This window comes from Plecotus auritus (assembly GCF_963455305.1).
Source record: "Plecotus auritus genome assembly, chromosome: 3".
Taxonomy (NCBI): Eukaryota; Metazoa; Chordata; class Mammalia; order Chiroptera; family Vespertilionidae; genus Plecotus; species Plecotus auritus.
In genome coordinates, this window is record NC_137772.1 from 81,537,314 (window position 1) to 81,564,683 (window position 27,370).

The 27,370-nt window shown below is 34.1% G+C and overlaps 1 protein-coding gene across 3 annotated transcripts in view; it reads right to left on the minus strand.

Moving 5' to 3' along the window:
- Positions 1-27,370, minus strand: part of PCDH17 (protocadherin 17) — a 104,160-nt gene that overhangs the window by 42,498 nt on the left and 34,292 nt on the right. For 2 of the 3 annotated variants that reach the window (XM_080660000.1, XM_080659998.1), the window contains exons 2-3: positions 22,202-22,260; positions 21,898-22,070 (exon numbers count right to left, since the gene is read on the minus strand). In XM_080660000.1, the coding sequence (XP_080516126.1) occupies positions 21,898-22,070; positions 22,202-22,260 (232 nt within the window). The remainder of the gene's footprint in view (positions 1-21,897; positions 22,071-22,201; positions 22,261-27,370) is intronic. The other variant, XM_080659999.1, reaches the window with a different exon arrangement.

Consider the following 27,370-nt stretch of genomic DNA (forward strand, 5'->3'; position numbering starts at 1 on the left):
ATGGGGGCATCCATCTTTGACCACATGGGGCAGCCATCTTGTGTCTTGGAATGATGGTCAATTTGCATACTACTCTTTTATTAGATAGGATAAGTAACCTTAATTGGTTTACTTGTATTAAAATTTTATAAGCTCTAGTATACATTCAAAATAGAAAGACACAGTCTGATATGTATTCAAAAATAGATTTTCCATTAATTCAAAAATAAATCACCTTTATTAATTGACATAATCAGTTTTATTGATTTATACAAAGGCAAATATATAAAGACATTATAGTTTCACTTTGGTAGCAATTAAAATTATTCTAGACAGGCCATTTTATCTGTGAATTAAATTAAATTTTAAATAATTTTCTTTCTAATGAATTCCATTTCAAGCAACCCATTTCAACTTCTAAATACACAAGGAGATGTGTAAAGCTATCTGTAAAGCCATTAAACTTTTAATTGATTGTACACGTACTATATCTGTAACAAAAATAGCTTGCATTTTTAAAAATTAAAATGTTTTAGACGTTGTAACAATAAAAGATAATGGCAGAGGGGCCCAAAAGAACAATATTAATTTTATTTCTCACTTTTTATCCCTCTATTACACTTACATTTTGATTTTCTTGAAAATTCACTGTTTGTTCCATTATTTTTAAAAACCCTATAGTAGGCTGACCATAGGTTTAGATTTACCTTGAAAAATCTGACTCAGGGAAAGTATTAAAAGTATTTTGCCCTAAAAAACAAGCAACTTTGGGTAATAAATAATATGTTCAACCCATTAAATTATGTCATTAAGTGCTGTTAAAATGGTTATGAGTTAAGGAGTTAATGAAATTCATTTCAAATGACATAAAGTTTGTTTCATATTCAGCATCAAAAGCTCCGCCTCCTAGGCAGCCATTGGATCCGAGCCAGTCAGTGTCTCCGAGCTTATCAATAGGCCTGATTAGAGAGGTGGGGCTGATCAGCAGCCCCAGGGGAGGCCCAATAGAAAGAGAGGTGTGGCTTCTGTCCAGGACCCAAGGGAAAGAGAGAGACAAGGGCTGATCAACAGCTGCCACAGAGGCTATGGATCAGACACTGCTTCTCTCTCCAGGCCTCTCTTCGGGTCTGATCTGCAGCCCCCTCAGCAGTCAGTGCTGAGTCCCTGCACCCACAGCGGTAGCAGTCAGTGCTGGGTCGCCACAGCAACCCAGCACTGACTGCAGGACTGACTTCCAGTAAGTCAAGCCTTTGGTCATTTTGGTTGTTACAGACCCTGGGTTTTTATATATTAGGATTGGTTGAATGGCCAACTGGCTGACTGGACACTTAGCATACTAGTATTAGGCTTTTATTATATAGGATGCCAGGCAAGCAGGGACTGCACTGGGAGAAAGAATCTACTTGGGACTCTCTCCACAGAAAGCTACCTGGTTGTACTTCCTTACTCCCTTCATGGCTGTCCCTGTTCATTACCTTCATACATTAACTAGAATGCCATATTCTCTGTGAGGAGTCCTGTCTACAATATATCTGGCTTGAAGTGAATGAACCTTATTGCTCAGAAATTGTTTCAATTATTAACACATCATCATCATCCTTATCAACAGTAACAGCAGGATTGCTGAAAATTTGAAATAATACAAATAAATTCCCTCGCTAACAAATTCTTAGTTTTTGGTATTACCTATGTAGAATTAATCATTTTTCTATATTGAAAAAATAATTGGTAGAATTTGAGTAGAGGGTGAAAAATCAGTCTTACAATGGGAAAACTTTTCAATTTCCATATATCTGTATATATACAGCATGATAAGGTGGTAAGACATTTTAGAGATAATGTAGTTTTGTCCTTTTGTTTATAGATAAGGCATTTAAGGCTTAGAATGTTAAGGTCATAGCCAAAGACATAGATATATATCTGGTAATAGTACTGGGCCAAAATTAGAACCATGTCTACTAATTCATGATCTAACATTCATTACAGTGATGTGGAAAGTATCAAGGCTTCTGTGTATATGACAATGCATTAAAGCAACTTTGCATAACAGGTAGGATTTCTGCAAAGACTCATGCAACTGTAGCTCATACTTAAATTTTAGTAGGTACTTGTAAAAAAAAAACAACAACAAATTTTGATTAAAAAGAAAAATCAATTTCAGGTATAATAGTCTCTAACCTTGCTCTTTTCTGACCAGAACAATAAATAAAAAGCATTATTATGTGTTGATTAGAATAAAAATTGAAATTTTATTATACTTGCTATATACAATCATAACTTTTCCTAAATTATTTTTAAATGCACTAAATGTCTAACTATACCTAGAGAAAAAGCTGGTGATCATTAAAGATTTCAGAAAAAAAGTGGGGTGGGGGTCGGAGAATGGTTGGATTAATCTTTTTCAGCAGGGGACATAATTTTCAAAGATGTTTATATTTCACTGCACTATGACTGATCTAGGTAAACAGTCCCTCTCTACATAGGTTATCACAACCAAATACTCTTACAGGATCCAAACACCTGAAAATATTTGCCCTTGATGGGTAAATACAATCTATCATGTTCCAGGACTTTGGTACCTTCTGCGAGCTTCTCCACAGCTTCAGCCTCAAACAACACTGGTAGCGAGGCAGGAGAAAACTGTTCATCATCCAGGAATATACATCCTCTTGTGTGGACAAAAATTCCGTTATTATTTTTAGGTATTCATGGTCAAGTTGGTGGTCAAATGTATATATCTTTTATCCATTTTAATCATAAAATTATGTCACACACTATTGAATCAAAATAAAAGCACTCTACACAGCAACAATAAACATGGGTTCCCCTCCTCTACCCAGTGAACTACTTCATAGCTATATTTTTGATGATGCAATGTTAGATTTTTTTTTTTTTAATGAAGAGCTAGTTTCTTTTTAACAATGACACCAAAGGGCCAGTCGAGTCTATAAAATGCAAACTTAAATCCAGTTGAAATTGTGTTTAATTTAATAGTTATTTTTAATCTGAACTCTTCAAATCACCTACAAAAACATTCTAGGGACCTCCATTAGCATCAAGAGGACGGTTCTACACAATAAGAATACGTTTCAGATCTCTCTCGCTCAAGTCATTACTGGTGTGTTGTGGATCACTTTCAAATTTGAAAATTCCAGCCATTTACCCTTCTTTAAAAGTTTCAAAAGTAATTTACTTTTCACTTGTAAAATATGGGACATGAATTTATTTTTAATAATCAAAAGTAGAAATGTAAATGAGAACAAAATAGAAGTTAACTACCTAAATCTCATGTTATCAGATGAATTTGGGATTGTAGCAATGTGCAATTTTTAGACTTCTTTTTATCACCAATAATTACTGGTGAACAAATTATTGTAATTACTGGTGAACAAATATTTGTGAACAAATATTAGAGAATACTAATTAAGTGATAGTCTGGAAGCTGCATTAAGAGGATGTGGCTTACAGTGTGCTTATGAAAAATGTTAAGGTTTCAAATTACACAATAATCATAACAAAATTATTATGAAAGAGACTACAGTGACATTTGAGGCTCAAATTTCCAATCATTCCTTATTCATTGGTCAAAAGGTTTCAAATTATTTAACCATGCGACATTCCTGGAGGATATGATTAAAATTTCATTTAGCCTTGGAAACTCAAATATATCGTATTTACCTTGTCTATTTTAATCACCAGCAAGTCCAGTTTCTAAATCTAAAATTATATTATTTCTCTACTAGAGGCCCAGCACATGAAAAATCATGCACTGGAGGGGGGCCCCTCAGCCAGGCCTGCTCCCTCTCACAGTTCTGGAGCCCTCAGGGGATGTCCTACTGATGGCCTAAGCCACAGTCTGGACTCCTTCTGTGGGAGGCGACCAGGCTGATCAGGGAAGGCACTGCCCTCATCATCCTGCTGCTGCCACTGCCAGCCGCAGGGGCTGCAAGGCCTGAGCCCTGGGCCTCACAGCTGCCTGAGCCCACAGCTGCCTGAACCCATGGCTGCCGCGAGCCCTGGGCCTTGCAGATGCCTGAGCCCACAGCTGCCTGAACCCACGGCTGCTGCGAGCCCTGGGCCTTGCAGATGCCTGAGCCCACAGCTGCTGTGAGCCCAGTGCCACGCAGCACCAGCCCCCCTGCCTGTGTCTCTGTCTCTGCTCTGGGCTTCACCTGTGCTCGCAACCTCCTCCTTTCCAGTCGTGACCCATTACGGAGTCCCAGCCTAATTTGCCTATTACCCCTTTATATATAGAGATTCTATATACAGTTTATCATGTTGTAAATCTCTTGTCTAAATCACCCCAACTTTGTTTCTCCAACAGACTTCATATCAAATAAATTGCCAATATTGTTAATTAGCTTTTTATACTATATCAAACCTTAAACTTTTCATTACACTAAATACTATATGAAATCTCATCTTTCTCATTTTATATGGAAGTTTATTAAATCATATTGCTCTCCTTGATGCCACCTTTCCCTTCTTACAATTTATCTGTGCAGCCATAGAAAAAGTTTCCTTAAATGGCTGCATTAATTATGTCATGCTCCTGCCCACACATTTTAAATAGCTTCTTCCTAATCATTAAAAATGCTCATATTCTTATATTAACATCCAAGATCCTGCACAATTTGGTCCGCTCAATTTTTTTCTGCTGAACTTTGTAATTTTTAAATAAACTTTAATATTTAAGTAGTTTTAGATTTACAAAACAATTGAGAAGATACTACAGAGAAGTCCATGTACCTTGCCAATTAGCTCTATTGTTAGCATCTTATGATCATACAGTATATTTGTCACAATTAGTAAAACAATAGTAACACTTTGTTATTAACTAAAGTCAGATTTCCTTAGCTTTTGTCTTATGTTGTTTTTCTGTTCAAAGATTCCATGTAGGATATCAATCATTCCTTAATATTTATATCTAAATGGAGAAAAAAAATCCATCCTACACCTTCTACAGCTAGAGATAAGGTAAATTTTTCCCCCACCCAATTTTTAAAGTTCACTCACATATTCATTCATTTTCATATGATAGATTTAAAGTGTGTGTTTTCAGACTGGTGGGTTTCACTGACAAAGTCAAATTAAGTTTTTGTAATTTTGTATGGTAATGGATGGTAAGTAGACTTTGTTGTAGCATTCATTTTGCAATGTTCACAAAAATCAAATCATTATATATATATATATATGCTTGAAACTAAACAATGTTATATATCAATCATAATTCAGTTTAAAAAGTCAAATTAGATGTTGATCTAAGAGCTTTGAATAACACAAACCTCTACTGGGGTAAAGTTACAAGAGATCAGGACTTAGGTTTGTTTTGTGCATAATTTCATTTTTTAGCACCTTATACAGTCAGTGTCTGGCACAAAGAAATGTTGAATCATTTAATGCAAAGTATATTTGTATACCACTTTGAAACATCAATAGTGCTTATACATTAGTATAATTATTACTGAGTAGATGTTTTACCTTGTCCAATATTTTAATAGATATTTCTCATTAAGAGCATGAACATAATTATAAAAGGATATTTGTAGTACTAGGAGAACAAACTACTTTTAGTCTTCCTCAGATCAATTAGAAACAAATTATAGATAACATACTAATTGCTATCTAACATATCTATTCATCTTTGAAGATTTTAATAAGAACTATATGGCAACATACTATTGACTCTATTAGAATTTCATACATCTTTGAATCAAAGCAGAGATCTGACTTTTTTTAAGTAACTCATGATGCAGATAGGTCCCCCAAATAGAATTAAAGACTGTGCTCTATATTAAAGTGAATTTGAGTACTGCACTGATAACAGAGAAAAACTGTTTACATCTGAAGAAAATAGTAACAGATAACTGAAACTGATGTATTAACAAACGTACCCAGAGTGTTCAAATAAACTGATAATATGAAGCAATAAACATACTGAAATGAATGTACATATTTATAGCACCATAGTTCTAAAAACTAATTAGGCTAAATATGAAACCTCTATCAATAAATACATATCATTCATAACCTAGAAAAAATAAATAACTTGCCCTATGGATTTTTTTAAAAAAAAGTTTTATTGGCATTGCCACCAAAAAAAAACAAAAAAAAAAAAAACCTTTAGCCCTGGCAGGTTTCTCAGTGGTTAGAGCATCCTCCTTGGACCAAAGGGTCACAGGTTAAATTCCCAGTCAAGGGCATGTGCAGAAGGCAACCAATCATGTCTCTCTCATGTTGATGCTTCTCTCTCATGTGGATATTTTTCTGCCCCACCACCTTCTCTCCCTTCCACTCTGAAAATCAATGGAAAATATGTTTGGGTGAGGATTAAAAAATAGAAAAGTATTAAAAAGCTTTTTCTTTCATTCTTTTCAACATTAAAATAATTTTAATAATGGTTAATAAAATATTGTCATGTGAACAGAAATAATTTGGTTGCTAATGGGTTTTGAATAGTCTTGTGCCAATAAATCTATGTAAAATGCATTATTATATATTGTTTATATATTCTGTAATTTTAAGGACAAGTTTCCAATAACCTGTTATAATTTCCAGGCACAATTACATTTGAGAAGTTATTGATATCCTGGTGCGTGTAAGCTAAGTGTAATTTAAAAAATAAAAAGAGCTTTTGCTGTTCAAATAGTGAAGGTAAATGTATGTGTAGGTATATAGCAGAAAATAAACTTAGTAATCAAAATATAGAAAGTCAGCTACAGCTCATAAAAACCAGTCTCCTAGATGTGTTTTCTAACCTCTATTGTTTTACAGAACCTAGTTTTGTCTGTTTGTTGTTGTTTTTTTAAATCTCAATATTTTATAGAAGAAAAGAGGAACCAGAAACATAGCAATGCCATCCTCAGTAAAATGCAAGAAAAAAATCTGAGAAACTTTGCCTTCTAGAAAATTGTTTTTTTAATCTTTATTATTTTAAATACTTATTCTTCTTAAAGTATAAACTCAAGGGGATCTAACATCATGCCCTGAAGAGGTACACTTATCCTTCTTTTTAGAAACTATTTAATATATGAGTACTTTCCTTCTACATGTGTGTGTGTATATATATATATATATATATATATATATATATATATATATATATTCATACTATATATACTAGGTGTACCGGTTAATAATGTGTGTATATATATATATATATATATATATATATATATATATTGATTTCAGAGAGAAAGTAGAGGGAGAGAGAGATAGAAACATCAATGATGAGGGAGAATCATTGATCGGCTGCCTTCTGCATGCCCCACATTGCCTGCAACCCGGGCATGTGCCCTGACAGAGAATTGAACTGAGACCTCCTGGTTCATAGGCCAATGCTCAACCACTGAGCCAAGCCAGCCGGGCCTTTCCTTCTTCTTCTTCTTTTTTTTTTTTTTTTTTAAATATACCCCATTGATTTTTTATGAAGAGGAAGGGAGAGGGACAGAGAGCTAGAAACATTGATTAGCTGCCTCCCGCACACCTCCTACTGAAGATGTGCCCACAACCAAGGTACATGCCCTTGACTGGAATCGAACCTGGGACCCCTCAGTCCGCAGGCCAATGGTCCATCCACCGAGCCAAACTACCAGTCAGGGCTCCTTCTATTCTTATACTTAATGTTGTCTATTGTCCATTTTGACAAAACTTTCATTTTCACTGCACCTCTTCCACTTTAGATGAACTTATCTAAATTGATGATATTTAAAACCAGTACATATATATGACAAACTGTATAAATAAACACTACTGTTTGGGTATTCAAATCTAATCATTTTATTGTAAGCATGAATTCTAGGTCCAGTAATATGAAAGACCACTCCTGAGCCCTGTGGAATCTTTACCTGCCTTAGCTAAGGTTCTGCACTGCATTTAATTGTAATATGGTTTCATTTTATTGAGTTGTCTTGTGTGTTTCATACTAGCAATGCTTTACTCTTTTCCTGAATGTATCAGTTTATATAATTGCTCTAAATTTTGTATATACTTTATATAACCCAAATTTATCAATTTTTTCCCCTCACTATTACAGTATATACTGAGTGGGTGCAGTCACATATTTCAAGTGCAGCTGCCACATATTTCAAATAGACTGCACTCACGTTTGCATTGTCCCCGTCTCTTCACCCTTCCCCATTACACGACATGCTTACTCTGCACTTCACTTTAACCAGCCAATACTATTCAATACCCCACCAATATTAGTAAGGCTTGATAGAAGTTTTTAATATTAAAAACTCTCTCTCTTAATATTAAAACTCTCCTTATCAAGATGTTAAGGTCTTTAATGCTCTAAATATAGGCATCCCAATGACTTTGTTAGAACTTTGTTATTTCTCATGTAACTATTGCCACTACTGGAAGGAAACAATGGAAAGACCCATAAAATTAGACTCAGAAAATTAGACTTAGGTACCTCAGGCTAAAAGTTTGGATCAGCCACTTAGAAGCTTGATGACCTTAGATTGCTCATTTTCTCTATTCAAAATGAAAATGGCCATGCCTATCTTATAAAATTAATCAAAATTGTACTTTAAGTGAGATAATTTAAGTAAATGTGTATAATTCAGCTCTTTGAAGTTATTAAATGTTTGTTGGATCTGTTTGTAACTGCAACAGAACTGGTTTCCCTATAGATTAATACAGTATGTTCTTTACCTGATCAAGATCCTTTAACATTTACCAGTGACTTCAATTTCTCTAAAATCTTCTTAATCTGTGGTTTTCATCCTTAATAACCCCCCTTTTAACTAAACATTGGGAATACATTAGAGAATAAGAGAAGCATCTCCTTTGCACATGCAGTATATGCAGACTACTGAGGGAGACAAGATCGTGCAAAAGAGGTCTCAGCACTAGGAACTCTGTCTTGAGAAAGAAAAGAAACTCCACAGCAGGAGTACAGTGAGCTAGCAGGAGAGTGACACAAGAGGAGATGGCAGAGGGCAAGGTTAAAAGTTCAGATATTTTCCCAAGTACTCTGTGGTTTTAATTGGAGGAAAATTATTGAATTTCCATTACAAACATGGCAACAAGAGAAGCAGGTGACTACCTATGTGGAAGGGTGTTGTGATGAAAAAAGAGGTAACATCTAGGTGGGTAAATAAACTGGAGGTAAGTGAACTAAAGAAATGTCAAGTAGAATTGGCTGGTGTTAACAACCTGATCTAATGATACATGCTGGGATAAGGAAGAAAATGGAAAAGAGGAATCCCTTTGTTTCTAACTGGGGTGACTGGTAGACGATGGTAACATTTAGTGAGATTAGAAGGGAGCTGGCTGTGGAAGGCTTGGGAAAGTGGAGAGAAAATGTTGGAAGGATTGGGATGGAAAAATAAAATAAGTAAAATTTACTCAAGTTTTTTCACCATTTTGATTGTGCAAAACTTTGGTCAAATGGTGTCGAACTGGAGAAACCAAGATGGCGGCATAGGTAAGCACCTAAACTGCTGCCTCGCACAGCAATTTCAAAACTACAACTAAAAGACAGAACGAACACCATCCAGAACCACAGGAAAGCTGGCTGAGTGAAAATTCTACAACTAGAAGGAAAGAGAAAAGCTCACAGAGAATTGGAGGTACGGCAAAGGGTCTTTGTGCATGCAGAGGGAAGGGCAGCTGAGAGCCTGGCTGACTTTCTCTGGCGGAAGGGGGAAGGAAGCCCCCGACCGCACTGAACCCCAGTTCTGACTTCACTGAACCCCAGTCCCAGGCGAAACCCAGTGGACCCAGGCTCATACAGGGGGAGTCTGGACTGTCAGGTAGAGAGTAAGGCACCCGGAGACTCGGAGACCCGGGGGAGACCCAGGAGAGCCCCGGCAGGCAGGGTTCTGGAGGTGCGAGTGCGCCAGTGCACACAAAGGCTGCGGAGGTTGCCACAGGCTTTCCCTAGTGGAAGGGAGTCAGAAGCCGGGCAAGACAGAGGTCTGCAGGCGCGCACGCTCACAAGGGCAAGGATATCTGGAAGCCAAGACTGTCTGCTCCGCCCTGACACTCCACCCCATCCAAGCTGGGCACAGAGGCTATTGCAATTTGGCAATTCTAATACTATAAGGCTGTCTCCAGCCCCGAACTTCTCCCAGCGTAGACACAGCTGATCCTTACAGCCAACTGGCCTGGAGGTCAATTCCTCCCAGTGATACCAACAACAATCAAGACTTAACTACAACAAGGCTGTACACACAGTCCACAAAGGGGTGCACCAAGAGTGTCCACCGCAGGTTAACTGGGGAGGCCGACCCACTGGGCCATATAGGAAACCTAGCACACAAATTTATCCTACCAACTCAGGGAAGCAGTGAAAATGCAGTGTCAAAGAAACAGATCACAAACGAAAGAAATGGAGGAAAACAAATGACTGGATATAGAATTCAAAACCACGGTTATAAGGCTTTTCAAGAATATCCTAGAAAAGGCCGATAAATATAACGAAACCCTCGAAGACATGAAAAAGGACCAACTAGAAATTAAACACACACTGACTGAAATAAAAAATATTATACAGAAACCCAACAACAGACTAGAGGAACACAAGAATCAAGTCAAAGAATTGAAATACAAAGAAGCAAAAAACACTCAACCGAAAAAGCAAAAAGAAAAAAAAATCCCAAAAGTTGAAGATAGTGTAAGAAGACTCTGGGACAACTTCAAGCGTACCAACATCAGAATTATGGGGGTGCCATAAGAAGTGAGAGAGCAAGATACTGAAAACCTATTGGAAGAAATAATGACCGAAAACTTCCCCCACCTGGTGAAAGAAATAGACTTAAAGTCCAGGAAGCGCACAGAACCCCAAACAAAAGGAATCCAAAGAGGACCACACCAAGACACATCATAATTAAAATGCCAAGAGCAAAAGACAAAGAGAGAATATTAAAAGCAGCAAGAGAAAAACAGTTAGTTACCTACAAGGGAGTATCCATACGATTGTCAGCTGATTTCTCAACAGAAACTATGCAGGCCAGACGGGAGTGGCAAGAAATTTTCAAAGTGATGAATATCAAGAACCTACAACCAAGATTACTCTACCCAACAAAGCTATCATTCAGAATTGAAGGGCAGATAAAGAGCTTCACAGATAAGAAAAAGCTAAAGGAGTTCATCACCACCAAACCAGTATTATATGAAATGCTGAAAGGTATTCTTAAAGAAGAGGAAGAAGAAAAAAGTAAAGATAAAAATTATGAACAACAAATACATATCTATCAACAAGTGAACATAAAAATCAAGTGAATTAAAAACCTGAGGAACAGAATAATCTGGTGAATATAATAGAATCAGGGGCATAGAAAGAGAGTGGACTGATAATTCTCAGGGGGAAAGGGGTATGGGGGGGGGGCTCAGGAAGAGACTGGACAAAAATCATACACCTATGGATGAGGACAGTAGGGGGGAGGTAAGGGCAAAAGGTGGGGTGGGAACCGGATGGAGGGGAGCTATGGGGGGAAAAAGGAGAAACAATTGTAATAATCTGAATAAAGATTTATTTAAAAAAAATAGTGTCAAACTGTGAAATGTATATGGACCAGAATTGAACCTGGGACCCCTCAGTCCGCAGGCCATAGTGTCTTGCAAATAAAATTAAATTTTTATATCTAACTTAGATATCTCTGAGTAGTCTGTCATAGTTCTAAAAGTAACACTAATGCTAGAGCTTAATACATGCAGTATTGCTTAAAAATAACAAAAGTACCATTTGTCAAACTTAAAAGGCAATGATTGGGGAATAGAATATACAATTAGAACTGTCTTAACCAGTGATTACATATTAATAAGCTAAACAGGGATGACTTTTGGGAGTATATGGAAAACAAATTATTTTTCAAATAGTATCAGTTTGTTAACATTGGAAGTTTTGTACTTTATGTCCATTTTTTAAAAGACAAGTTAGGGTTAACTGAAGAATCTGTAGCAATGAAGTAAAGGTTATTCTGCATAAAGGCAGCTAGTCTATACAAAGATGAAAAAATAGTCTCAGTACTAGATGCTTCTGCACAGCAAGTCAAAATTATTATTATTATTATTATTATTATTATTAATAAAATAAATGGCAACTAATTAGATGACTACATGTTCTGAAAACCCTTCATAACTTATACACTTAGGCATAAAGAATCAGATTCAACTCTACTTTCAAAAGTAAGATACTTATTTTCAACTTAGGAATGCTAGTATATCTGCCTTGCAAACTCTCTATTGAACACTGTAAATAAGCAAAAATGACTAGAGTGGAAAGAAAACAGACATGGCATCAGGCAGAAAATTGCTAACGGCATCAACTGTGGGCAAGTTACTTCGGTTCTCTGATGTTCAGGTTTTTCATCTAATAAAATAGATAACAGTCATCTCATCAGCTTACCATGAGGACAAATCTGTTTAAAAGTGCTTGTTAGAGTGACTGACTTAAAATAGATGTTTAATAAATGTTATCTTCTTTTTAATTCCATATTACTACTAGCTGATCTTTTGTTATCTGATTAAGTTCACAGTTTGTCACATATTTATAATCTTTCAAGGGTTTCATTGGAATTTATACTTAAGGTAAGGTTGCTGGCTCTGCTTTAAAATAAAAATGAAAGGAAAAATCAACTGTGATCATTATCGACAAATATAAATAGATGGTACTTTGAAGTGTAAACTTTCTTTTGAGTTATGTTTATTACTCAGAATAATTTAAGTTGATACTATGGGGCACAGCAATTAAATTACATGACATTATGATAAACAAAAATTAGAAAGTATTAAACCTACCTCTGTGCTTTTGAAACTGAATGAATGATCCAATTGACCATTGGGCTTCTCTAGTCCATTATTAATTGAACATTCTAACAAACTCTGAACAAGTATATCCAATAAAAATAAAGTTTCTAATGGCCTGTAGAATTATATTCAAACTCCTTAGTATGGCATTCAAGTCTTTCATAATCTGACCCTAACCCATTCATTTGGTCCAATTTCTCTCCATTACAAATCTACTCCTGATAGTCAAATAAAATTATTTCTATTATTTGTCATTCCTGGACTATATACTGATTGCCACATCTCTAAGTCTTTTTTGATCATGGTATTATCCCAGCTTCAAATATTCAATTTACCCTGCATCTTGTAGTCAGGTTCTGCTTTCAAGGCCCTATTAAAGTCACATTTAATTTGTGAAGTAATGCTTTATTCATTTCTATAGCAGAATTAATTGTACTTATGGTATACATATATCATAGTATTTAACTAACGGAATTACAGCTACATGGACAGAGGAGTGACACCCTCAAAGATAAATACCTCGAAGGCAGAGTGTCATCTACAGGAGTGCTGAAACAATACTTATTGAATTAATTTATTCATGTGTCAATTAATGGTGATGAGATAGGCCCCATGGGTTAAAAAAATTATCAGATACTAGTATGTTTACTTAAGATTCATTGTATTGTCTATTGGTTTCCTGCAGTGTATAGTAATTCTTATGAACATCATAGTCATTCTGCATGTATTAAAATTTTCTAGAGTTTTATTGCCATCTTTCCTTAAATACCTTAAAAATGTTAGTTTGTAGGGATCAAAGGTCAGATATCTATGTAAAGCATCCTATATAATCAAAGTTTAGTATGCAAATTGTCCCCTCGACTGGGAGTTGTCTGGGAGTTTGACCAGGGGGTGGGGCCGGCCAGGGGTAGAGAGGGAGGTCCTGGCCAGCAGCCTGCAGCTGCTAGGGACCCTACCAGTGCATGAAGTTCGTGCACTGGGCCTCTAGTATTATATAGCAAACAGTAATTAAAATTAAGCAGGAAATGACTTGAGACAAAAAAATAAATAAAACAGTTTCATTCCTCAATATGAATTCTCAAAGCCTCAAAGAAAATAAAATCCAGGGCAGACAAATCAATCTTATGAAATATGTATTTTTGTTTCAAAAATATACCCTGTATCAGATGCAGGGGTGCATTTGTTATCCGTCTGCAAATCCTAGAAGTACTACTCAAAATGAACTTATGAACTGTTTAAACATTTAAATGTTCCCAGATTACTCTGGCTTCCCAAAGTAAATATTTATAATATTAAAACTATTACAGGGCTAATGGATAATTTTTTTCTATATTTGGTCTGAGGCAAGAGACCAACTGCACATTTCTAATCTGATTTAATAGGAAACTGTATAAAATCACTTCTCTTGGTGGTAGACAATTTTTTTCATTATGTTGCTCTTTGAAACAGCATCAGTATAATGCATTGTCAAGGCTTTAAGGGACAATAAACCACAACATGCAAATTATGGACAAGTCTACAGTTCCTTGTCTATATTTTGAAATTCCCAAAACATTCAGATCTGGCAGTTATTTTGTTACTCATTTGATAGTAAAAACTGACTTGAATTGTTATGGGCTGTTTAAATTATTCTTTATTCGCCCTGGCCGGTTTGGCTCAGTGGATAGAGCGTTGGCCTGTGGACTGAAGGGTCCCAAGTTCAATTCCGGTCAAGGGCACATGCCTGGGTCGCAGGCTCAATCCCCACTAGGGGGTGTGCAGGAGATAGCTGATCCATGATTCTCTCTCATCAATGATGTTTCTATCTCTCTCCCTCTCCCTTCCTCACAGAAATCAATAAAAATATATTAAAAAATTATTCTTTATACTATTTAGTATGAATATTTAGCTTTTCACTACAAAATCATCATTGTGTTTGATTGTGAGTACTGCCACAGATCCCAATAGCAATATGAATTATATTGGCATATAAATTATATCACTTTTATAAAATCTGAAAAAGTATTAACTCTGGAAAACTTCTGTTTCTAATAATGTAGGCCTGCATGTCAAAACATTAGCTTTCAAAAGTTCATGTTAGTTATAGAATTGAAACATACAAGAGGAGTTAATTTGAATATGTTAAATGTTTGGTTTGATATATTACAAGTTCGTATATCTTGTGGCTTAATTATGAATGAAATAATGGTTAACTCTTTGTGACAGACATGCATCTTCTGCCTCCTGACTTCTCTGACTGCCAAATTGTAATCACCAGCTGCCCCTTCTGATACTCATTTAAACGTCTTCTTTTACTTTCTGAATGTTTCCCCTTGGTGACCTCACCCTGTCTTCATCTGGTCAGTAGGCTGAACTCAACCCAGTCATAATTCTAAGATTCATTATCACACAATTTTAAACTACCTCACTGTGCTCTCAAAGTTCTCTCAAAGATCTGGTTAATTGAAGTGATTTTGTTTCTGTTTTCTCCTGGTGTCTTTGATTGGTAAATTTTCTTTAGTATGAAAAATCCAGTACGCAAATAAGCATTAGTCATTTAGAGGAAAATGATAAAAGTTTCAAACATGTATGTGTTAATTTAATATATGTGGTATATATGTACTAGATAAAAACTTAAAGCCATTAAATAATTCAAGTGTTAGTCCATTTATTTGGGTATAAATGGCTTTTTCCTTTAGAAACCTTTATCTCAAAATCAATTTTAAATGAATACCAAGCAATTCATTATCATTATAAAAGCAACGGGATATAGTAAAACAAGTTTTAATCTTTTACTTGGCTCTATTCTTATTACCTCTTTAGTGCATTGGGCCTTATTTTGTCTTGCCCTGGATTACTTCTCCAGCTTCCTAATTGTATCCCTGTCTACCCAGGCATTGGCATAAAAAATCACCTCCTTAAAATGAAACTTTGAACTATTACTTTCTGAACATCCAATGGCTCCCTATCAGTCAATCTATCACTGGGCTTCTCATACTCTCGAGAGTCTCATACCCACCAATCCTAGTCTCACACATCACTATTTATCTGCACCTAATAGCAACTTGCCACTTTGCTTCATTGCATCTCTGCTTCTGAGAATGCTCTGTCCTCCTTCTCCCAACTTTACTCTGCCAAGTGAGCTAAACATTTTTTAAAGGATCAGCTCAAATATATCCTCCTCCAGGAATTTTATTTGATTCCCCCAAATTCGGTCTGGGTGTTCATTCTCATGACATCATTAGTACTTGGGGCATACCACCCACTGTGCAAACCTCATAGCTTATATGTCAAATTCTTTTAATACAGTCTGAGCTCCTTGAAGACCCAGTCTGAACCTTAGCTCATGTTTTTATATCTGGCATTTTCTAATTGGAATCTTTTAGCAAAAGTTACTGCTATGCTTACTAAAAGCAAGAGAATTTCAGAATTTCAAAATCACATTGAGTCTATAGTAAATCATGCAACACTTGTTAGGAAGGTTTTATGATAAGAAACAAATGTGAGGGTGATAAAATCTCTTTTTCATTATACCAGCTGCTGGTTCCTAGAAACAGATGTTTGCACAGGAGAAAAAAGAGATATCATTGAAACTTTTAAAGTTAGGTGAACTATGGGACAGTTGCAATGTATGGTAAGCAAAAATAAACAGTGTGTGGACCATTTTATCCAGAAAAATGGAAAATAGATGAATTCTGAAAGTACTAAAACGACAGCACAAGAAGGAGGAGAAATGGATATTAAAGTGCTCTTAGATAAGTGCAGTCCAATAAAAACTTACAGGGCTTGAAAATAATAGGAATTATTGGCAAATAACACAATTTCTTAAATGCCATGTATGTGAGTCTTAAAACATTTGTGCCTTTAAAAATTCGTAAATGATTTCTTTCTGAAATTATGTATGCAACAGTTCCTTTCCCCTCCCATATATGGCAGTAATTTTCTACTTCCTTCCTAAGTTATATTTACAATTAATAAATTTATAACAACATTTCCTTTAAAAATTATTTTCAGCCATTGCTGGTGTTGCTTAATGATTAGAGCACTAATACACTTGCCAAAGGGCAGTGGGTTCAATTCCTGTCAAAGGCACATACCTGGGTTGCAGGTTTGATCCCTGGCTCAGGTCAGGGAATGTGCAGGAGGCAACCAATCAATGGGTCTCTCTCACATTGATATCTCTCTCTCTCTCTCTCTCTCTCTCTCTCTCTCTCTCTCTCTCTCTCTCTCTCTCTCTCTCTCTCTCTCTCTCTCTCCTCTCTCTCTCTCCCCTCCCTTCCTCTCTTCCACCCTTTCTGAAAATCAATGGAAAAAATATCCTACGGTGAGGCTTAACAACAATATATATATAGAGGATGCCAGATGGCTGTTGAGAGGATAGATGTAGTCATTACCTTCATGTTCTTGCTTATGTAGAGGTGGATTTGCTGCTGCCTATTATGGGAAGGTCTGGGAAAACACAGTGCTTGACTGAAAGGGTCAGAACTGCAGTAACCATAATGAAGAATAAAAAACAGAGCAAAAACCTGAGAATATAAAAGCACTATCCTCATACTGTTCTATTCAGTGTCAGTTCTAGGGGAAATTGCAAAGTAGGTCAAGTTTGTGTTCAGTGCCCCAACACTCTGTCACAATGACTTCCTCCCCAATCCTGAATGTGTGGCTCTCCTCTCAGAACAGGAACGTCAGGGGGATTTAAAGGAGTGGGGCTCAGAAACTTGTCAAACTCTGAAATCATATAACAAATCCTGCAATTGTTTAACTGATATAATCATCTTTTGAATATGGAGCACACACACAAAATTCAAGCCCTGACATAAAGAAAAAAAAAATCCATTAGCTTTAGTTCTCATAATTTTCTAAAATGTCCTCTGGAAAGACGAAAGGCAACCCTTAAGAATGTAATTCAGTTTTAAAACTGAAATTCATTGGAGCAAACCTGGCTCATTTGGAATTTCGATTCTTTCTCAACTTTCTATTGATTTATTTTTATTAGATTTTAATTAGGGATTCCATTGTGAAATGTTTTGAACCCGAATGTAATTTAAGGAGTCAGATTTTTCTAGCAGTAAAAAGAAAGCACAGAATTGAATGGGGGGGGGGGAGGGAAAGGAAATTATTTGGCAATTAAATGAAATGAGAGAAAAAAAAAAAAGGTGAACAGAACAACTCCTGAGGTTCAGTAAAGCCCTGGAATCCAGAGGAGGGACTGACAGCTGGCAACACAACACAGGAGTTAGATTCATGACTGTGACTCTTTCACTGCAATCCCTGGCATGAGTTGTCAACAGTCATAATGTATAATGATATTCCACTGACTTCTGGCTTCAAGAAACTGGTTTCAGTCAATTACAAAGATATCAAGAAAACTGATTATCCCAGACTCATAGAGAATAGGCAGACAGTTCCGGAGAGGGAATGTTGGGGGGACGAGAAGGTAGAAGGATGAGCAAAAAAGAAAAAGAAAAATGGACACGAACAACAGTATAGTGATTGTGGGAGATTGGTGGAGGGTACAGGGGGGATAAATGGTGGTGAAAAATTAAATGAAGAAAAAATGTTTTAAAAAAGGAAAATTGAGAGCTATCACTTGGTATTAATAAGAAGCTCAGATAAATCATCAATCAATATTTATGAAAACTGCATAATTATTATTTTTGGAATCAACAGAAACTACTGAATTTTAGGGCAAGCTTATTAATTTTTTAAAAGAAGAAATGTTTATTGCTAGTAATGAAAATAGTTTATAGTAGATAGAAATTCAAAGGAGCAATATTTTCTTAAAGAAGTCAAAGATTTAATAATATTCTGAGGGATAAGAAGTTAATTAAGTTAAAAATGTTTTGAGTTTTATTATTTATAAAACTGTATGTGACTTATTTAAATAGATAACATTATATGTATTTTCTTTTTAGTTCTTGGTATAAATTGGTTTTTCTTACTCGAAAATATAAATTCAGCAAAATAATATCAAATGTATTTTGGTCAATTTTCTGTGTAAATTTCTGATAATGTTTATTAGAAATATAAACATTTGCATCTCTAACTAATGTCCTACTATGTATAGTACCATACAAATTCTAAAACATTTGGATCCTTTTATCTATCTTCCACTTACCTATAATACTAAGTGAAGTGAGTATAGAGAAACTTTAATTGGAAAAAAATAATAATCAAAAATGCAATTAAATAGAAAAATATAAATACTTTTTGATAGTTTTTAAATCACACTAAGAGGAACTAAAATAACCTCTTTCTATTAAACAGTTTACTAACATAAAATCCTTAAAGCTATCTTCAGCTGTTGTGTAATACAGTATACTTTCAATTAACTACTGATTCCTTTCAAATATTTTTTCTAAAATAATGGGCAACAAATACTCCTGCTATATATTTGCGATGATTAAACTGATGGTAGAAAAAAAATAAACAAATATCAGGAACAAAACAAATGGAAAAAATCTGCACAAAAGAGGAGAAAAAGTAATATTTGAGCTAATAAATCAAAAGCTCAAAAAGGCTTAATCATAAGCAAAGGAAAACAATTATTAGCACAAAAGATTCCACTAAAAATGTGGAGATTAATTTTTAATGCATTTTAATTTCTAAGTTAAAGAAATATTTCAATTTAGAAATAGAACACTATTTTTCTTACTTGAGATCATGTAAATAGTGATGGAAGCCAAAAAATATAAAATGTAATATGCTACTGGTTTCTAATTGAAATCTGTTAAAGCACTACTACACAATTTTAGTAAGAGAAAAAAACTGATAAACAGGTTTCTTTTTGTTTAGCTTTCAGTTTCTTCCTCCTAAAAGAAAATATATTTTTGTTCCTTTATATATTAAAATGTTTAATATACATTAATTAAATGACTGCATTTGTGAATCCAATCATTAAATGAAAGATTATTTAAGCTAAGCCTTCAAGTTCATGTTTTAAAGTAGAAGTCCGTATCCTATATAATTCATTGATTACCTAAGTGTAGTTTTCAGATTTATAATAATTTCCCCATATTTATTAATAAGGAGATTTGGAATCTATTTGTGTTACAGGAGATATTTCTACTGGCATTCTCACCCTTAGACTAGCAATATTTCTGTGTCATATTAATTAAAATATATGCCAAATATATTTTCTTTTAAGAACAATAGTATCCTTTCTAAAATATTGTTTTTATATCAATTTTTAAATCATGTTTTCACTATAATTCAAACTTTCAAACATAAATAATTTTTTTTCTATAGAGGTATTTTTCATGCTCATCAAATACACTGTTCAGTTAGTTCATGAAAAGGAATGAAAGTATTAACGTGAGCAATAGTGTACTTGTTTATGTTGTTGATTAAGAAAGGAAAATTGGAATCTCATGAAGATAGACAATAACTGCAAACTCTTTACTTACCATATGAAACTTTACAAATAGTAGCCAAAAAATCATCTGTTTAATTACTTTATTATACACATAATTGGGTCTGTCTTATGCTATTCATTCCCATATCAAGATTCAACAGCCCATTATTTAAAATGTGTCTAAAAGATTTACATAATATCACATAGTCACAACCCATCAAGACATTTAAATCACATTCAAGTAAACATTCAAATTTGCAGGAACTGTGAATATTAAGTAAGTATTTAAATAGCTTTTGTTAGCCCTAGCTGGTTTGACTTGGTGGATAGAGCTTTGGCCTGCAGACTGAAAGGTCCCAGGTTCTATTCTGGTCAAGAGCACATGTCCAGATTATGGGCTTAATCCCCAGTAGGGGGTGTGCAGGAGGAAGCTGATCAATGATTCTCTCTCATCATTGATGTTTCTCTCTCTCCCTCTCCCTTTTTCTCTGAAATCAATAAAAAAATATATATAAACACAAATAAATAGCCTTTGTTAAAAATACTAATCCAAAAAAACAGTATTTCTGTTAACACAGAAAATTGTGATGGTAAAAGGTCAGAAGAAAGTTACCTATCTAGCACTTATTACTTAGAAAAGAAGGCCTTGGGGAGGTCAACCTTAAAATAAATCCAGCATAATAATATTCAGTGCAGAAATATTTATATCTATGTTTACTTATTTTTGCATTAAATAGATGTTTGTGTACGTATATTTGTATTAAAATTTGAATATGATTAGAAAAGTTAATAAACATTATATCCGCTAAGCTATATGTGATAGGACAGAGTGCACTACAGGCAAAAAATTACTTTCTATGAATCATCAATTAATAAATGACTTAGCAGCTATGTTCATACAGTATAAATCAAGTTTCTCATTAAAAACTGAAATGATAAATATTAAATATTTAAATGTCGTGACTATTTTGAAAACTAATAATATATTAACTAATGTAAAATACATCTGTAATTCTGAAATACAATTTATAAAACAATTATTTTTTCATTTGTTATAATTGGACATTAGGAAAAAGCCTATGGTCTCTAATTCTTATACATGAAAGTAGTTTAATTCTCTTAGGGTAAATCATCAGCAAATATTCCATTGTGCTTGAAACAACAAAGACATAAAATTTTTAAAAATGGCATATCGAATGAATAAATTAAAGGTAGACTTTTAGAATGTACTTATTTATTAAGAAATATTTTTTCATCTCTATCTGCATAAACAAGTTCATACTTATTTGATATCTATGAAGACTTCAATGTAAAGCAAAATGAAAGGAGCAAAAACTGTGGCTTAGCTATTATTTGACTCTTTAAAAACTAAAATTCACACTAAAAATACACCAACATGCTAGAACTATACAATTCCAATCAAGTTTTCATTTCACCTAAAAGTGTTGAATTTACTATTTTAATCCTATAAATGAGTATATTAAAATGTGCATTATAGGTAATATATGCCATATTTTGCTTGTAAATAAAATTCAAAATAGGAAAAGTTAGGAAGCATTCATGAAGATAAGAACAAATCTAGTGACTTAATCAAGTTCTTATTTTAAGAAGATTATAGACTGCTATCTATGTATGGCCTTTCTCTCTCTCTTGTTACGAGGTACTTGAATAGTTGTTTTTTGTCTGGGACAAAGTTGGGATTTGCTGTTTCTTTTGATACATTAATGGTCCATTCCACAGTAAAAAACTGCACTCTAGTGCTAATTGATTCATAATGATTGCTTAAACTTTACACTTGGTAAGCATTGGAAGGCTTCACTCACCTTGTTCAAGTGGTTGGCTTTTAGTTGAAGTAGTTTTCATCTTGAGTGCCTCCCTAACAGACATGTCACAGCAGGAGCCTTTGTTAGTGTCTTGGTCACTGTCAGCCTGATCACTGTCCCCGTGCCCACTGTCTCTCAGGCTGGCTCTTTCTGGGTCCTTAAACGTGGAGCTACTGAAATACATATAAAGAAAAAGAAGAGAAAGTGGTGTCTCTACGAGTTTGAGTCTTGTGTAGTTTCTTGCAAAGCAATTTTGACACGAATGCAAATGGGGAAGCTGAGAAAGTTATTTAATAGGCCTTACCTTTGAACAAACTGCTGCCTGCTGCCCATGTAATTGGGCTCTGCGGGAAAATTGTCTGTCTGTGAAAGAGAAGGAAAAAAATACGTATAGTTGTACACTGGACAAATCTCCTGCAGAGCAACAAGATTTCCTAGTGGAAAAATGATTAATAATTCAAAAATTCCCTTAATCTTCAGATTTGTACATTTTAATTAAATTGGAAATTGCTGACATGTAATTATGTACTCAGAACAATTAAATGATTCCGGTCCACAAATTACCTGTTAAAGTAAACAATGAGCCTGTCATAACTGGCATTCTCTCTTAGCACCAGGATGGATAACACTGTGTTGTTTCATTATTTAGATATTAAGATTGAATATTTGTGGGAGGAGTAGAAAAATGACCTAATTTCTCCATAATAAAAGTGTGAATTATTTAATAATACTCATTTTTAACATAATTACATAATCTTCTGGGATTTTATGCCTTCTTTGATGTAATATCATTTTAAAGTCATCCACTCCTCAATTAAGAGATACTGATCCTTTCCTTCCAATTACCAGAGAGTAAGGAGGGTGGAAGGAGGTAGAAGAAGGTAAAAGGGAGATAAATAGTGATGAAAGGAGACTTGACATTGGGGGATAAACATAGAATGCAGTATACAGATGATGTATTATAGAATTGTACACCTGAAACATATAATTTTATTAACCAATGCTACCCAATAAATTCAGTAAAAAATAAAATAAATAGATAAGCTGGGCCCATATAATTCATTATCATCTATATCCCTACCATAAAAATTGCACTCACACAAGACAATGGAAAGACATATTCTTTCCTGCTTATTAAAAACAAAGTAAAAGAAAAATAAGAAATAAAATGTTACTTAAAACACCGAGAGTAAAGACATTGAGAAACCAGGCTTGTTTTTTGTGGTTGTTTTTACTGCCTCCAAACTGACCTGGAGATCTGCCAAGAAGAACTGAATTCTCCTTGTATCATGGAACAGAGTCTTTTGGGAGAAAGAGACTAGATCTTTCATAGATCTCCCTATACTGTACATTCATACACGTTACTTCTTCTTGCAGCTGACTCCAAGACAAAGGTTCTCCTGTTTTCTGCATCACTTCATATCACGCCATTATGCTCTGAAGCAGCTATGGGTTCGTACAAGATCATCCAGCATGCAAGTATCCGTGGCACAGGAGCATGCAATTCATGAAGCAGAGGGCCCAAGGTAAGGCTTAATGTAGTGCAATATGTGTTTTCCTTATAAATACGGCTAATTTGTGTTAACAGTACTCTTTTTCTCCCCATGTAATAATTTAAATTATTTGGCTTTTCAAAATATTCCTGGGGGTGGGGGAGTATGCTAAGAGTAACATCTTAAAGCATTGAGTTGCAATGTCTGTTAGAAGTTTGGAGACAGAAGAAATCCCTTACAAATATCTTAATTTGTAATCTTTTGTTGTTGTTCAAATGAATTTTAATGAAAAAAATGTAAAAATGTGGGTAAACAAGGACGATTCATTTCTCACACCTAATTTGTTTAGCTAGTAGTTGGTGGCATACATTTTTCATTGACATATTTTATTTCTTCACAGGCCCTGTGAAACACCTTATTTTGTTTTCAAAATAACAAACTATCAATTTTTAAAAATAACTTAAAGGTCTAATAAAGATAATGGAAACCAGCATGAGGGGCAAAATGTTTGCAAAAGCATTTTTCCAATTTTTAAAACTATAATGAGTTGAAATTCCACATTTTAATGTAAAAAATCCAGTTCATCTTTTTAAAAAATATATTTTAATTAATTTTACAGAGAGAGGGAGAGAAACATGGATGTAAGAGGGAAACAGTGATCAGCTGCCTCCTGCACACTCCCTACTGGGCATTAAGCCTTCAACCTGGGCATGTGCCCTGACCAGGAATCAAACTCATGACCTTTTGGTGCATGGGATGACACTCAACCAACTGAGCCACACTAGCCAGGGCTGGTCATCTTTTGAGTTGGTCAGAATATGTATACATATGCTTTCAGTTAAAAGTTCAGGATAAATGTCTTAGAACATTTCAGAAAATGAGAATCCTGAGTATTAAGGAGACAGTAAAATGTAACCTGAAAAGCGGAAACTAGTGAGAAAATAGAAGTGCTATTAAAAGTAATCTTGTGTTTTTTATGGCTTTAATTAAATGGAGCCTTATAAGAAGTTGACACAGGAAGACACACTGGGGAAACTTTTCTTCACCTGTTCTAATCAGGATAGTATTTAAAATGTTTGCAAATTATTAAAGTTCTAAGGAGTTTAAGTAAAATAAGAGACTTAAGCAAAAAAAAAAAATTAAACATGTTCTAATTGAGTGAAAAGCTGTTTTTAAATATGATTGTGCAAAAGCATGTGTGTGTTTGTATGTTTTATGTATGTATTAGTAGCTGATGAACTGCTACCAAATACAGTTTTGATGAAAATAGAAAAATAAGGGGACGTTAGAAAAAAAAAGGGAGGGGGATTTGAAGGAAAAGAGAAGGAAGAAAAATAACAGAAGTGAGAAAAGCAAGAAAAAATAATGAAAAAGAATAAAAAGGAAAAAATATATAAAATATATATATATATAAAGGAAGATAAAGGAGAGAGTTAAAAATGCAGAAAATTTAAAAAGCAATTGGTTTATTATTGTAGAATTTCACAAAGAACATTTTTTTCAAATAGGAAATTTAATCAGTAGCACAATAACAGAAGTTTCTAGTTATGACTGCATTCACCCATTAAAATGGGTAGGAATGTGAGAGATTTGTGTGTATTCATAATTATCATAATGAAACAGCCATTTTGTCTTAACAAACATATAATAATTCACTATAAGAAAACACACTGGCTTTATTATAGAAAATAACATTTTCATTATCCAAACTCCAAGGATAATAACCTGAATATAAAATAACAGTATTTGCATAGAAAAGTGAAAAATAGAGAAAAATAGCCATATTTATCACATCATTTAATTTAGAAGTAGAAGGGCTTTCAGATACTTTTCAATATTGTACTTAAAAATTGACTTCTACCAAAGGACTTGTATGCATGCATATGAGCATAACCAATGGACACAGACAGTAGGGGGTGAGGGCATGTGCTAGGGGTTGGGGGTGGCCCGGGAGAAGTCAATGGGGATAAAAGGAGACTTATGTAATACTTTAAACAATAAAGAATTTTTTTAAAAAATTGACTTCTACCTGGTAAATTTATAAAGTATCTTTTAAGTTTAAAAAGAAAGTAAAATTTGAGGTCACACACTTATAGTTTTCTAAGTCCTACCAGAGTAATTAAATGTGAATATTTATAACTTCTAAAACCTTTATATTCTTCCACACAAACTATTCACTAGATTTTTTCCCTTCAAATTCAACTTGCACATAGTTTAAATATTATTTTAAAAACACATAATTTAGTATTGAAATATATGTACCCTGAATTGGTGGGTAATTACAGAAAAGTTCTAAAGTAGACACTTTAGATACCTTTTTAATCTATTTCAAAGTCAGGAATTAAAAGACAGAAGTTTGGCCAAAACCGGTTTGGCTCAGTGGATAGAGCGTCGGCCTGTGGACTGAAGGGTCCCAGGTTCGATTCCGGTCAAGGGCACGTAACTTGGTTGCGGGCACATCCCCAGTAGGGGTTGTGCAAGAGGCAGCTGATCGATGTTTCTCTCTCATCGATGTTTCTAACTCTCTATCTCTCTCCCTTCCTCTCTGTAAAAAATCAATAAAATATATTAAAAAAAAAAAGACAGAAGTTTGTTTTTTTAAGTGATTATTTGCTCATAGGATAAAATAACTTACTTATAAAACTGAATATGCCCTCCTATTTTAATTTTTTCTTTCTTATTATTTTTATAAAGATTATAAAAATATAGATATTCTTTGCTTTCATTTGTACAGAAAACAAAGAAATAAACAAGTTATCAAAAAACCCATAAAGTGGATATGAATGATTTCTTTTAATTGTTTGCCTTTATGCTTTTCTCTAGTAGTATTCAGCAAATTGTAGTAAATTTATGTTATATTCAAAATCAAAAAATTTATCAGCAGTAGTTAATATTAAAATATCATCTTCTACAATTTGCTCATCCTTTTAGAACTATAAAGATCACATCATAATTTGAAAAATTAGTGACTTTGAGAAAGTGGAAGGAAGCACTTACTAAAACTGAACCAAGTTGTCTAAAATTGGGAAAGCTCTTCATTTATGGAAGTTGATTAATTTGATACAGCTACTTACATATGCCTAAAGAAGTTGAACTGAAAATAGATAGTAAAAGGAGTCAAAATAGTTTTTCTACACTAGTAAACTAGTGAAAATAGAAATTGTAAAGACATATCAATCATTTGACAAATTCAACATCTATTAATGATAAATTTCTCATCAAATAAGAATAAAAAAGCTTTCTCAATTGTATTAAGGGCATCTATTAAAAAACCAAAGGGTATAACTAATACAGTACAGGTGAAACACTGAAAAAATTCACCACTTCTATTAATCATTGCACTGAAAGTCCTAATTGTTCAATAAGGCAAGAAAAATAGAGGACACACACATTAGAAAGAAATGGGAAAAAATACAGACAATGTCATTGTATTCTCAGATAATATTATGAGTTAGAAAGTAGGAAGGAATTAAAACAAAGAAAACTTCTTAGAACTAACAACTAAGTTAAGCAATGTTGCCACATTCAAGGTCTCACAGAAAAATTAATTATATTTCTATATTCTAGCAATACACTATTGGAGATCAAAATTGCAAAAGCAATACATTTATAACAGCTCCCTAAAAATCAAATACTTAGCAAATAATGATTTTAAAAACTAGTATAGAATCTGTATGCTGAACTTTACAAAAACTGATTACATAAATCAAAAAAGCTTATATAATGAAGACATATATATGTTTATTATTTGAAGATACAACATGGTAAAGATGTCAATGCTCCTCAAATAATCTATACATGTAACATAATTCCACTCAAATTCCCAGCACGATTTCCTGTAGATATAGACAAGAGGATTCTAGAATGTATATGGAAAAGCAAAGCAACTATAATAGCCAAAATACTTTTTTAAAAAAAGAATAAATTTGAAGGAATTACACTACCCTATTTTAAGACTTACAATGAAACAACCCTATCAA